This window comes from Lindgomyces ingoldianus (assembly GCF_010093535.1).
Source record: "Lindgomyces ingoldianus strain ATCC 200398 unplaced genomic scaffold BDR25scaffold_20, whole genome shotgun sequence".
In the NCBI taxonomy this organism is placed as follows: Eukaryota; Fungi; Ascomycota; class Dothideomycetes; order Pleosporales; family Lindgomycetaceae; genus Lindgomyces; species Lindgomyces ingoldianus.
This window is the reverse complement of record NW_022985181.1, coordinates 124,096-138,361: the sequence shown is the minus strand read 5'-3', so window position 1 is coordinate 138,361 and position 14,266 is coordinate 124,096. Positions and strand designations below refer to the sequence as shown.

The following is a 14,266-nucleotide window of genomic DNA, read 5'->3' as shown; positions in this document are numbered from 1 at the left end:
CGGGCACGAGGCGGTGGTCAAGCTGCTGCTCGACAAGGGCGCCGACCTGGAGTCGAAGGACGGCAAGTACGGTCGGACGCCGCTATCGTGGGCTGCACTGAACGGGCACGAGGCGGTGGTCAGGCTACTGCTCGACAAGGGCGCCGACCTGGAGTCGAAGCACAAGGAGTACGGTCAGACGCCGCTATTGTGGACTGCAGAGAGGGGGCACGAGGCGGTGGTCAAGCCGACGAATCTCCTAGGTAGTCTCCGTAAATAATCTCATGGAAGGGTATGGATATGTAATGTCGAGGGTAACAAGCGTTAGGATCATTCGAACTATTCTTATTAACTATCATATATTCATTATTCCCTCTATTTCATAGAGGACCGGGGATCAGCACAAGTATATAGCCTATGGGTTTGCCACAGCGAAGCTTTGAGAATGCTCTAGATCGAGTTGGTGGTGGGATGGCCACTTCTAGAAAGTTCTACACGGCGTGGATTCGCCACTTCTGCCTCGTCAAGCTGACGAACTCCTCCGATGATACTAGAAGGATGGCCGACCCGCACTGACTTTGTAGGGTGGCGAATTCTGGTGTTTTCAGAGAATTGAGTTGGTTGACACAAGGCTGAGGTTTGGGCGGGGACGCCTAATACGTGTTTGCTGACTAAACAAGAGCCGGGCCGGCTGAGTCCTTGTGCTGCTCCCAATCCTGGGCCGGATTTACTTATCTTCCGGAGCGCGTGTGCGATGCGCAGAGCCTAGATTGATGGTAAATTACCCGCGGAGTCATCTTGTATTAGCAGGGATTAGTGGTTCGCTTCCGCTGGAAGTACTAATCGACATGGCGGCCCGGCATGAATTCGTCCACGACAGCGCGCGCAAGGCTGATAATAGCTTCTAAGCATTAGAGGGGGTTTTTTAGGCTTAGATAAGGCTATTCTATAAAAATAAATAGCAATAAATGCTTAACGTTAGCACCGTAGAAAGGGAACTCTGTTATGCAACAAAAGAAGGTGCAGAACAAATTGTAACGATTCTCGTTCCATCTCGGGTCGCCCGGAACCCATCCGAAGGGTCCCCGTATCGGCTCCGACCCTGGCTCGACCCTGACTCGACCTGGCCCCGACTCTGCCCTGCCCCCTGCTGTTACCCCTATTCCCTCATGTATTTAGTCGCACCTCGCCCCGTAGCTAGCTCGGTAGTTTTCTGATATCCTACGTACAAGGCCTATAGGTGTCATTGGTATTCCCAGGTCTCTGAGTCCCCACGCACTCCCATATGCCTCTGAGTGGATTCATACCGCATTCGGACCCATTGTCTTGCCTGCGCCGTTACACAAATTAGGCTTAGAAGCGACAGTGCAAAGGTAATTTTTAGGGACAAGTAGATTATAAACATTTAATATTAGCTACAGTAGACTATTTTTAAAGAATTGCAGCAGTATTTAATGCGTGTACGATGTTTTAGCTGCTAAAAGTTAAAGTACCTCTCATTTGTCTCGCCACACTGTGCGTCACGCAGGGATGCACGTTACATGTTCGCGCACGGAGGTTCGCGCACGAGCAGCATGTGACATAGTTACGTGATCCTTCTCGTGCGCAATAACTAGTATCCAAACTGTAACGCTGCTGCTGCTTACGGACAGTGTGCGTTAATCCGTGCAATGTCTTGGCATTCGCGTCGCGTCTTTTCTGCCTCACCAAATCTATAAGAACTTTAACAAAGCGACAATTTGCCCCTATCTATGCCTAAATATCTGTTATTTTAGTTAGATCTTCAAGCTGTATATACTTCCTAATTAGAAAATAATAAAGCTAAATTTTAGAAGTTTAAAATAGTCTTTAGCAAATAATTTTTAGCTAAAAAGCTATAGCCAGAGTAGCCACGCGTTTAAGTACTAGTTGTCACAATTGGCATGCTCAAGCTACAAGCAAGAGGTGGTGTAACCCAACTAGATTAAACTAAGGAGCAGAGGAGCTGCTCTGCGAGTTTAAGATATACATGCGTACCCCCTGCCAAGACGCTACTCGTTGCGCAAGCGAGGGAGCTGAAGCCGCAGAGCATGTGACGCGGTATGCGCCGTCACACTAGGCTCAACGATCACGCGTACTAGCGCGACACTCCTTTTGTTGGAGTTTTGAGAGTGCGCATAAGCAGAAGTTGAGGACTGAACTGAGGTTGTGTTGAAAGAGGCTATGAACCACTTATCTAGTTGTTCGTAGTAAACAGTACTAGTCTTCAATGGGATAAAGCTACCATCCTGGTGCAGGTGGGACTCTTTGTTATGGTAAGAGGTACTCAGTACAGGAAAGGACCTAACACCGTAACCGTGACACCTTTGTACCGACGCGTGCGTTTTGTATGGGTTTTCCATACAAAATTTACGTTGAAATACATGGCGAAATCCTGAGAATACCGCAGAACTTGTGAGCTTATTAATGAAGCAGTGAAAACTCTTAAAACAGAGCCCAACCCGAACATCGCCGCCTTCGCTCGCGACCACAACCTACCCTACTAACGCCTTAAACGCGCATATAAAGGGGGCCACAACCGCGAAACACGTCCGAAAACGAATCAGCTGCTTACTAAAGAGCAAGACCTTGCTCTTAAACAGTTTTGTGACGCTGTTGACGATATTAGATTTGGTATCTATAAAGCGTTAGCGGGGCAGGAGTGCGACGCGATCCTAGCAGCTTCTCATGAAGGAGATGGAGATCCTCCTCGCTGTGGCCAGCATTGGGCAGAGCGCTGGCTAGCAGCTTATAAGGAGTATTAACGCGTTAAGGCAAAGCCTATAGAGTTTGCCAGGAAGCTTGCGCAGCAGCCAGAGGCTATTTTGCCGTGGTTTAAGAAGCTTTGCACTATTATTTAAGAGCTAGGTATACTAGCAGAGGATACGTGGAATATGGATGAGACTGGCTGTCAAATAGGGATTGCTAAGAACTAGTACATGTACACAAAGCACGGCAAAACGGTAAGCTCTCATACTATTTAATATACCTAACGTTATTTCTTAGGTCTCTATACCACACTCAAATAACCGTGAGCTCATAACGCTGGTGGAAGCCTGCTTAGTTAATGGAGAGGTTATCGATCTTATGATTATTATTAAAGCAAGCACAATCCTTGAAAGATGGGTAGTAGATCGCCCTGACGATTACCTTATACATAAATCAGACTCTGGATACAGTAATGATAAGACGAGCTTGGATTGGATTAAGCATTTTAATAAGATGGCGAAGCATAAGACCCGAGGCACCTGGCGACTTCTAATTCTAGATGGGTACGGTTCTCATCATACCCGTGAATTTATTCGGTATGCCGAGCGGAATAAGATACAGCTCTTCGCCTTGCCTCCCCATACGACACACTTTCTGCAGGTACTCGACGTAGGCTGCTTTCAACCGCTAAAATGGTATCATGGTAGAATGCTTGACTGGGCTGCAAGAACTGGCTCAAAGGAAATTACAAAGGGTAATTTCTTAGCAACTATACACACTATTCGGGTAGAGACCTTTAAGCCTGGCACAATTCGAAGCGGTTGGAGGCGAACTGGTATACACCCGTTTAACCCTGAAGCAGTTGTAAAGAGGCTACGAGAACAAGAGACGGTAGATGGTACATCTAGGAATGCTCCTAATAGATCGCCAGAGCAACCAGCTGTGCGTCGTCCCGCTACACCCACTTTCTATTTGTCTGAGCTAGAGGATAGCGATGAATCAGAAGGCTACCTAGTGAACGATAGTGGCCTTAGGCGCTTCGATATTGTGCAGGGAGAGCTAAGATGGGCCAAAATCCGTAATAGATACCCAACTCCTCCTCGTCCTGTCATCCCTGAGCCCGGTGAACCTGGCTGGGTGATTCCTGAGGACATTGCCAGCCTTTCAAGCCAGATGATGAAGATCCGCGGCATTATTAAAGAATGGGTGCCGTCACCTATTGCGAGCGATATTGAACGAGCTCTAATAGCTGCTATGGCTATGGCTACCACTGCTAATGGCTTTAAGCGCCAGCTCGAGTCTACTCAAGCGGCCGAGATGGCTAGGGAGGAGCGCCGAAAGCGCTCACGGCGTACGCTTGATATTGGGGGAGGCCCTTTCTACGCAAAAGATGGCCGCGCAATGATTAAGAAGCGTAGGGAGGATAAGATTGCTAAGCAAGAACGGGAGCTGCGGGAGAAGAAGGCTAGGGATGTCGAGAGGATCTGCAATAAGTGCAAGAAGCTACTCCCTACTATACGCAATCACGGCAAGAAATGCTTAAAGAAATGGGCCTCTGAGATCAACAGTTTCCGCGATATCTCCAATTGGCAACTTGAGCCTAAGCTCTGTCAAGAAATACATGACGATACTATAGAAAAACTTGACATAAGAGGGGCTTTTAGGCCAAGGCGCGACATTACTGGAGAGGAGTTTTGACTCCTAGTGTTAATGTAGCTCTACTAGCTCGAGGTAAGTTTGACCCGTACACAGCTCTCCTACGCCACAAGAAATTGTTGAATGAGGCCTCTTAGCGCTTAGAAGACGCCTCTTAAGCGCAGGAGTCGCGGCAGGTGGATATTAAGGAGGAGGATGAGCCTGAGGATGTGCCTATAGGTGAGCTTGGGGACGACGAGAGTAGTAATGGGAGTAGTATTGAATTACTAAATGAGCTAGTCCTGTAATATATATTTCACAACACTATCTATAGACAACACTACCAAAAATATATATATTTCCTATATAATGTGGGATATTGTGGTCGTGATCGTTGAGCCTAGGATGATCGTTGAGCTAGTAGGCCCGTGCATAGCGCGGGCTTTTTCACGGAATACTGCGCAGCAGCCGGAAGGGCCCGAGTAAGTGTTAGTGATTGAATACCTAATGAAAGCCTGGAGTTTAGTATGCAATAGCCTGAGAGTTAGCGAGGACAGCGCCTAAGTTTTAGGTGCTTCATAGCCTAAACGAGGCTGCGACCATATGGCGCTTTCCAAGTCGCCAGGCTCTACAACAACACGTTGACAATTGAGCCCTTCCGCAGGGCTACTGTGTCTGCGCTTCACGCTCTGAACAGTGGAAAAGTCTAGCTGAAATGCCCGTCTACTGACGCGCAGCCGGCAGCCTGCTCAGAAGCATGCGGCGCAGCTGGGTTCGCATCTAAACTGGTGGATGATTACATGAGGACTTGTCGGTGACCGCGAGGCATTTGAATTTGGGTGTGTGTTGGTCATGACACGCCAAATTCGCGAGAGGAATAGCCCTTTCGCTCGGCTACAGCTAGTGGGGGTCAAAAAAACCGCTGCCCATTGTCGTGGTGTGATGCATATGATGGCATGCAGCCGAGGGTGCAATGCATGCATCCGCTTTTGAACTGGCATTCGATCAGGTCATTAGAGGCAGGTTCAGCCAAGCCAGCCTAGGCAGTAAGCAGAAACGATGGGGTCATGAGAGATCGTATGATGGACGCAAAAAGGTAACTTCAGCGAGGTGAAAGGATACCATTGTCGTGGTATGATGCATATGATGGCATGCGGCTCGGGGCGCAATGCATGCATCCGCTTTTGAATTGGCATTCGATCAGTTCAGCCAGCTAGCCTGGGGTCATGAGAGGTCGTATGATGGACACAAAAAGGTAAACTACCGCTATTTTTGCCCACCAGTTTTTCTATTTTGCCCACTCCTGTACCTTTACTGAGCCGTTCACTAAGCCACTCACTAAACTATGCACTAAACTACTTACTGAGGTACAAGCCCTGTAAGCCAGCTTTACTAAAAGCATAGCAGCCAGCTCACCAAGTCTAGTGGAGTCTTTCAGTCCTCCGATCTCAGGACAGTCAATTCAAACTGCTCTACGTCAAGAGTAGATGAAAGTTTTGGAAATTCAACAATGGCTTTGATCAATCCCCATCTAAGAGGCATCCAGGGATCGTCTTCCCTGCAATCAGGTTTGGGCAATGGAATGGCTAGTCAAAACTCTGGTCCGATGCTTCAAAAAGAGACTCAATTGCAAAGTTTTAATCCACGTCTGTCACCCATTCCCCAGGCTCCGTCGTTAAATTTGCCAAAGGGTGGAGGCGCAATTCGAGGCCTTGGCGAAACTCTTGAGGTGGATACAGCCACTGGTACAGCGTCTGCCTCGATACCGATCCAAACCAGTCCTGCAAGAAATGGCGCTCAGCCTGATCTAACACTAAAATACAACTCTGGAAATGGAAATGGTCCATTTGGACTCGGTTGGCAGCTGGATGGAATTCCTAGCATAACCAGAAAGACGAACAAGGGGTTGCCACAGTATAATGACACCGGTACTGATCTAGAGTCTGATGTCTTTATCCTGGACGGCGCAGAGGATCTTGTTCCTGTTTTCAAGCGAGACAGTCAGTCAGCCATTGTCCGGAACAACGATGGGAACCCAGTCATTAACGAATCGGTGCAAAACGGCTATATTGTACGACAGTATATGCCTCGTATTGAAGGATCCTTCATCCGAATTGAACGATTAATGAACGCCACAGATATAACAGACGTCCATTGGCGGACAATCAGTCCCACCAACGTGGTGACAATATATGGAATAGACGCGAATTCAAGGGTTTTCGACCCTAACTCGGCACCCGGGAGGACCGAACGGATCGTAACATGGTTGATATCAGAGTCTTATGATTCAACAGGAAATGCAAAGATCTTCAATTACGTGGCTGAAGACTCTACCAACGTGCAAATTGATAAGGCGAACGAACAAAATCGTTCCGACATAAGTCGGTCGGCTAATCGCTACATCAAATCTATCAAGTACGGGAACCGCTCCGCCAATCGAAATGCATCAGATTGGACCGCTATATCTGCGCATACCCTGTTAGATGATACGTGGATGTTTGCAATCATATTTGACTACGGCGAACACGATCTTGTAAATCCAAAACCTGATGATGCTGGTCACTGGCTCTGCCGACAAGACCCTTTTTCCACCTACAGGTCCGGATTTGAAATCCGCACATATCGCCTTTGTCGGCGTATCTTGAGGTTTCATATCCTTCAGGAGCTCGATTCAAGTCCGACGTTGGTCTCATCCACGAATCTAACGTACATGGACAACCCAGTCGCCACGTATATGTCTTCTGTCATACATACGGGTTATGTGCTGGACGGAACGAAGAAACCCACAATTCAAAAGTCTCTTCCGCCCCTGACCTTTTCTTACTCTACATTTCCTTCGGATGAACAGCTGGCGCAATTGACTGCAAAGGACGTGAATCAAGAGAGCTTAGAAAATCTTCCATGTGGATTGGACGACTTTTCTTACGAATTCGTTGATCTATATGGCGAAGGACTTGCAGGCATTCTAAGTGAAGAGGCGTCAGCTTGGTATTACAAGGAGAATTTGAGTGCGAACAATAAATCACCCAGCAGCAGCAGCAGCAACAGTGGACCAGTGACTCCAAAATTAGGTCCTATACGGATTCTCCCTACTCGACCCTCAATATCCGCACACCAACTGTCCCATTTTGGAGATATAACTGGTTCAGGAACCCTTGATCTCATCAGCAATAACGCTGCATGTTGGGGCTACTATGAAAAAGAAGAAAACGATGAATGGAGCTCATTTAATCAATTTGCCTCTTTCCCGACGTTTGCTCCCGATACTACTGGTTTCAAGCTGCTGGATCTTACAGGAGACGGTTTGATTGACATTCTCCTTTGCGCCGATAAGGTCTTTTACTGGTACCCATCCCTGGGCAAATTCGGCTACGGGCCTGGATCAGCCGTCACTCAGCCCAATGACGAAAACAAAGGCCCAATATGGATATTCTCGGACACTGAAGCGACGGTGTATCTAGCTGACATGACTGGAGATGGACTGTCAGACCTAGTTCGTATAAAGCAGACAGGAGGAGTGTGCTACTGGCCAAATCTAGGATACGGTAGATTTGGACCTATAGTTCAAATGGACAACCCGCCTTTCGACAGTCCTGATATTTTCAACGAGGCTCGTATCCAGTTAGCCGATATTGATGGCTCTGGGACCGCTGACATTGTATACATGGGCAAAAATGGTGCTGTGCTGTTTGTGAATCAGTCAGGAAATAGCTTTTCTGATGGAAAACAGCTGGGATCAGACCTTCCGATTGATCAGTTCACAAAAGTGAGTACTATTGATCTTCTTGGAAACGGGACAACTTGTCTTGTTTGCTCTTCAAGTCTTCCTAGTGCTGCTTCAGCGTCGATGAAATACGTAGACCCTATGGAAGGGCGGAAACCACATCTCCTTACTGGTATGAACAATAACCTAGGCGTGGAGACTCGTATTTCTTATTCTCCTTCGACGAAATTCTTTCTGGACGACAAGGAGCAAGGAATCCATTGGGTTACCCGATTACCATTTCCCGTACAATGTGTCGAGAAGCAGGAGATCTTTGACCATGTCAGTGGGAATCGATTCACGAAGAGATTCCGCTACTCGCACGGATTCTTCGATGGCGTTGAAAGAGAATTCCGCGGATTTGCCAGAGTGGATACTTGGGATGCGGAGGACTTCAAGATCACCGAATCGGACACTGGAGCCAATCTTGATCCTACCTGGGAAGTGCCGCCTGTCATGGTTAAGACCTGGTACCACACTGGGGCCTACCTTGGCAATCAGCCATTGGAGGATTTGCTTGCTTCCGAATACTACGGTGCTGCTACAAACAACAGCTCAGTACATAGCGCACCCTTATTTCGTTCCCTGCGAAGCAATACTATTCTATCCCCTGACCTTCTAAAAGCAGACGAGTTGCGTGAGGCATACCGCGCAATGAAGGGTCAGATGCTTCGACAGGAGACTTATGCTGACGACAAGAGTGCTTTTGCAGCCGTCCCTTACAGCATAGAAGAGAGTAGCATCACGATAGAAGCCATCCAGGAAGTCCGTGATGCTCATCTTCATTCGATTTTCATGTCATACGCCAGAGAAAATGTGAAATATAGTATCGACAGAAAGCCGGATGACCCGCGAATAGCCCATACCATGACACTAGAGGTGAACAAGTGGGGTCGCCAGACGAAAAGTCTTTCGATTGCGTATGGGAGGAAACTTGGTAAATCGACGCTTGGCGGAGTTGATAAAGAAAAACAAGAGAAAACTCTTTTCTCGTATTTTGAGACGGACTACACGAACGACATCTCAACAGCCGATGACTATCGACTGGGAGTTCAATTTGAATCGCGACAATACGAGCTGACCGGATTCGCGAAGCCGGTAACCGCCTTAGTGTTCGCCTTCGATGATTTTGCTCAAAACAATTTTAGTCCTATATCATCACTGGCCACAGTTCCCTTTGAGCAAAACGTCACACCTACCACGAAACGCCTCGTTGCCCGCAACAGGGTGGTATTTCGCTCCGACGACCTAAGCCGACTTCTCGCGCCTGGGGCCCTCCAGCCACTAGCTATTCCCGGATTGTCGCATCAACAGTGTCTAACACCTGGCTTGCTAGCTATTTTCCAGCGAACCTTGCCAAATCAACCAGTGGAAAATCTATTACCAGACCCCAAGAACACGCTAGGAGGAGTTGGGAACAGCCAAGGAGGTTATGTCGACCTGAACAGCGATGGAAACTGGTGGAAGATGTCTGGGAGGGGTTACTTCCATCTAGACCCGAACGCGAATGCTGCTGCAGAGCTCTCAGAGGCTCGTACTCACTTTTTCAGACCTCGTCGGTTTGTAGACGCCTTTGGGAACAACTCATTTGTCAACTATGACGATTATTCTCTCATGGTCACGGCGACAGAAGATGCCTTGCAGAACACGACTAGTGCGGTCATTGACTACCGCATCCTGGGACCGACAACGTTGACGGATCAGAATGGAAATCAATCCAGTGTTGCGGTTGATGCGCTGGGTGTTGTCACTGGCACTGCCATTATGGGCAAACCTGGAGAGAATATCGGTGATGATTTGAATGGCTTCAACTCGTATCCTACCCAGAGTGATTGTGACTCATTCTTCTCCAACCCGAGAGGCCCTGCGGCCCTCTCATTACTTGGAAATGCCACTTCACGAGTGGTTTATGATGTCAATAGATATTACAGAGACCCGTCCAAAGCACAGCCAGCTTATGCTGCGGTGATTTCTCGAGAAACGCATGTCAGCGATCTTACTCCTGGCCAGAAAACGAGGATTAGAGTCTCGATTAGCTTCTCAGATGGATTCTCTCGTACGATTCAGGTTAAGAGTGGTGCAGACGCTGGCCCAGTATCAGAAGGCAGACCAGCTGTGTCTGATCGCTGGGTTACGTCAGGCTGGTCGATCTTCAACAACAAAGGGGCCGTCGTGAGGACTTTTGAGCCATTTTTCGATGAAGGTAACGATTTTAAGGCAGAAACGATGGTTGGTGTGTCATCTATTACAATGTACGATCCAGTGGGACGGAAAGTGGCCCTGTTGGCGCCCAACCACTCTTTACATAAGGTCATATTCGCTCCTTGGTCGACGATATCTCATGATTTCAACGATACAATCCTCATTTCAGACCCGAGTCAGGATGCGGATGTCGGCCAATATTTTGCAAAGCTTCCTCAGGCCGAATTCCTACCATCCTGGTATAACAGCCGCATCAACGGACAGCGAGGTGCTGATGAGCAGAATGCGGCAATGAAAGCCGCTCTGCATTCCAACACGCCATCCACCTCGGACTACGATGCACTCGGCAGAACGATCTTGGTTGTGAGTGACAATGGATCGGACGGCCTGATTCAAACTCGGTCGACGTACGATATCCAAGGAAATATGCTTGAAGTCTATGATGATAAAGAGCGTCTAGTGTCGCAAATGGACTTCAGCATGTGTGGATCTTGCATCCACGTTGCAAGCATGGACGCTGCCGAGCGATGGACGCTCGTTGACGCAAGTGACCGTAACATCCTCGCCTGGACAAGCCGAGGGGGGCATTATCGCACTAAGTACGATGCCCTGCGTCGCCCAGTTGCATTTTTCTGGTCTGGGGATGGGGGGCGAGAGTTACTGGTCCAAAATACCACGTATGGAGAGTCTCAATCGAATGGCGCAGCACACAACCTTCGAGGGAAAGTTATGGAAATTAAGGACCAGGCTGGAATTGTAAGCATGCCTAACTATGACTGGAAAGGTAACAATCTCCAGACAATTCGCCAATTTGCAAAGGAATACAAGGCGAGATTGGACTGGTCTTCCGATGTCACACTCATCGAGGACCTACCTTCTTCAACTAGCGGGACTTATGATGCATACAACCGACCCGTGCTTACTACCTCTGCGGATGGATCCATCACTTTACAGAAGTATGACGAGAGGGGCTTTGTCATCCAAATACTAGTGAACTTGAAGGGTAAAGGTACTACAGATCAATCGTCATGGCAAGCATACGTCAAGAATGTCGACCGTGACGCGAAGGGGCAGATGAAACATATCGACTACGGGAACGGAGTTAGCACTGTGCGCTCTTACGATCCCGGGACCTTCAGACTGCAAAGGCTGCAGACGTCACGCCCGTCCGCGTCATCCGGGAAGGATGCCCTTCAGGACCTGCAGTACACTTACGATCCTGTCGGCAACGTCTCTCACATTCGCGACAACGCTATTCAAACGGTGTATTTCCGCAATGGCATAGTGGATCCCAGCAACGACTACACTTACGATGCAGTCTACCGGCTGATTCGCGCTGCCGGGCGTGAACACTTGGGTACAGGAAACAGTCCAGTTTCTCCGTCAGCTTTTGATACCAATACAACTCGGTTAGCCAGTCCTGCAGACGGTAATGCAATGGCAGCGTACATCGAAGAATACAAGTATGATACGGTCGGCAATGTCTTGCAGATAAAACACTCGGGCAGTGTGGCAGCAAAGCCCGGATGGACAAAATCCTTCAGCTATGGGGAGACCAGCCAGATTCCAGGGCAGTCTAGTATCAACAACCGACTCTCGAGCACAAATTCTGGCGGAGCAACAGACAGCTACCGGTACGAGGGGCCCGCAGGCGTGATGGGAGGAATGACCTCGATGCCTCAAACTTCCATGATGACGTGGGATTTTCTAGATCAGCTAAGCAGCTCTTCGCGCCAGATCACCTCGAACGGAGGCACCTCAGAAACAACATTCTACGTCTACGATTCTTCCGGAGTGCGGGTGCGGAAGATTACAGAACGCCAGGCAGCCGCGGGACAGCCACCAACCATGTTGAAGGAGCGGCGTTACCTGGGGCCGGCAGAGGTCTTCCGAAAGTACGCCGGAGATGGCACAACGGTCACGCTCGAGCGAGAGACGCTCAGTGTTCCCGGCGTGTCGGGCCGTGCGGCTTTGGTAGAAAGTAGGACGGTGGGGGAGACTGACAAAGGCCCTGCACTTCTGATACGCTATCAGCTCGACAATCTAGTGGGCTCTGCCGTGCTGGAACTGGACGACCAGGCCCAGATCCTGTCGTACGAGGAATACTTTCCCTTCGGCAGCACGTCGTGCCAGACCATCAGCTCCAACGTCGAGGTGCCCAAACGATATCGATTCACAGGCAAGGAGAGGGACGAGGAGAGTGGACTCTACTATCACGGCTCGAGATACTACGCCCCCTGGATCAACCGGTGGACCAGCTGCGATCCAGCCGGCTTCGTCGACGGGCTGAATCTCTACGTCTACGCTCGCAACCAACCCACAATCTTAACCGACCCCTCGGGCCAGGAATCTAGAAAGAAGAAACACGATGCACGCACACTCCACCAGAAAAAGGGAACAAAAGCGAAACCAAGCAAGGACGCAGGCTCCGGACACGCTGCTCCCCAAAAGCCTCCCTCAAACAGATCGCCATCCAAGCCCGATGGCGGCCCCGGGACCGCCGGCGCAGCACCACTACCCGCCTCGCCTCCACCGCCCCTCGGCGATCAAGTGCCCAAGGAGGCGATCCTGCAGTGGAAGCGACGGCGGGAGGAGGAGGCAAGGAGGAACAAACGGGACGATAAACCGGGCGAGTACGATCCTGTCTCTGGAACATACGAGTTTAACGCGTCAAATCCGCTATTTAAAGAATTTGAGAAGGAGATGAGCAATGTTCGCGAACGACCTAACGCGCCGGTCACCGATAGGGATATGCGACAGGACGTGTTGACAGCTGAGCACGATGAAATGGTAAATAAGGGTATTAATATCGCACTCAAGTATGCCCGCGCTCAATTAGAGGTTGAGAATGGTCCTAGAAACTCGAGCAAGGCCGATATTCTCTTAGCTGCAGCGCACTCGTATGTCATACCACTGAGGAATCGACCAAACAATCCTGCAAGCCAGGATAGGGTGCAACGCGACATCGATCATTATTTCATGGGTCGGCTACACGAAGATATATTTGGCCAATTTGGTACATTCGTATATGATGTGGTGAAGCAGACCGGAATACCCTCGGGAGAATCGAGCAACCTAGCGTCGCCTTGGGGGGGAAGGCACTGGACAGCGGAGGGTAGACAAGATTTCGAGAGTGAAGGGGGCTTCGAAGGGCAGAAGGTGATAGGTGATCCAGGGTCAGTGAGCCATCAACCATATTTGAAGGAGCTGGAGGAAGTAAAGAGGAATGAAGCTCTCTTTCGAATAGTTGAGCATAGATGGTTCGACTAAAGTATACGTTTGGTTGAATTTTACCTCCAGAGTCGCTTTGCGCCTTTGCCGGGCTTTTTGACGACCTGCCGATTCATCCGGCGGCGCAGCAGCAGGGAATCGCTCTTCATATGGATCCCATCTGACGACTGTAAACCGTTGAAAATTTTTGCCACTCAGGTTAAGTGGCTGACTGGAGATGATAATGGACGAATGATCCGTTGCGCAATGTTTTCCGAACACGGGGTCCTGCAAGAGTAGCTCTATATATCGCCTCTTCTTGCGGCTGCTTATTTTGTCATCAGCATTCGGATCGCTTGTTTTCTTGTCGGGATCGAATAATACATCATATCGATAAAATTGCTGATTGGCTTTTGACAATTTCGATTCAAAGAAGTTGGTCCGAAGCACACTCTTTATGATCGACATTGAGCAATGGAAGTCGGAGGTGCTCAGTAATCTCTGACCAAAGACCTTTCGGGTTGTGACCAGTGTGTTCATCAGTCCGTCCGTCCCCGTCTGAGGCCTTTGGACGGACGGGCAATCTGAACTTGCAGACGGACGGACTGGTTATCTCATCAATCAGACGCCCCAAAGAAGAATATTTGGGGTGGCTTCGCGCTAGCACAGTGCACAGACCCCTGCTAACTCCTTTAAGCTCCTTTAATCTCCTGCAAAATCATGGGCCAATCATATCCTAGTTCTCACTTA

The 14,266-nt window shown here is 49.2% G+C and overlaps 3 protein-coding genes across 3 annotated transcripts; 2 read left to right on the top strand and 1 right to left on the bottom strand.

Moving 5' to 3' along the window:
- Nucleotides 1-10: 10 nt before the first annotated feature.
- BDR25DRAFT_356221 (ankyrin) lies at nucleotides 11-259 on the top strand (the record flags this gene model as incomplete). The annotated part of the gene is made up of 1 exon (XM_033695594.1): nucleotides 11-259. A coding segment is annotated over one exon (249 nt), but the record flags the coding sequence as incomplete, so codon positions are not given.
- A 100-nt stretch (nucleotides 260-359) lies between these two features.
- BDR25DRAFT_356220 (uncharacterized protein) lies at nucleotides 360-2,972 on the bottom strand (the record flags this gene model as incomplete). The annotated part of the gene is made up of 16 exons (XM_033695593.1): nucleotides 360-429; nucleotides 475-529; nucleotides 557-611; nucleotides 652-744; nucleotides 828-880; nucleotides 965-1,092; nucleotides 1,165-1,270; nucleotides 1,473-1,492; nucleotides 1,626-1,653; nucleotides 1,895-1,910; nucleotides 1,996-2,073; nucleotides 2,106-2,301; nucleotides 2,331-2,473; nucleotides 2,535-2,635; nucleotides 2,667-2,738; nucleotides 2,885-2,972. The coding sequence occupies 16 exons, from the start codon at nucleotides 2,970-2,972 to the stop codon at nucleotides 360-362; spliced, it is 1,302 nt and encodes a 433-aa protein (XP_033546368.1).
- A 2,563-nt stretch (nucleotides 2,973-5,535) lies between these two features.
- On the top strand, nucleotides 5,536-13,944 carry BDR25DRAFT_45971 (SpvB-domain-containing protein). The gene is made up of 3 exons (XM_033698600.1): nucleotides 5,536-5,596; nucleotides 5,673-5,708; nucleotides 5,767-13,944. Exons 1-3 carry the CDS (start codon nucleotides 5,568-5,570, stop codon nucleotides 13,574-13,576), a joined length of 7,875 nt encoding a protein of 2,624 aa, XP_033546367.1. The 5' UTR covers nucleotides 5,536-5,567; the 3' UTR covers nucleotides 13,577-13,944.
- Nucleotides 13,945-14,266: the final 322 nt, after the last annotated feature.

Excerpts from the sequence above, each read along its gene's own strand:
- BDR25DRAFT_45971 (XM_033698600.1), top strand. The coding sequence starts at position 5,568 with ATGAGAGGTCGTATGATGGACACAAAAAG. Across the intron at positions 5,597-5,672 it reads CGTATGATGGACACAAAAAG|CCACTCACTAAACTATGCAC; the intron begins GTAAACTACCGC and ends CCGTTCACTAAG. Across the intron at positions 5,709-5,766 it reads GCACTAAACTACTTACTGAG|TGGAGTCTTTCAGTCCTCCG; the intron begins GTACAAGCCCTG and ends CACCAAGTCTAG.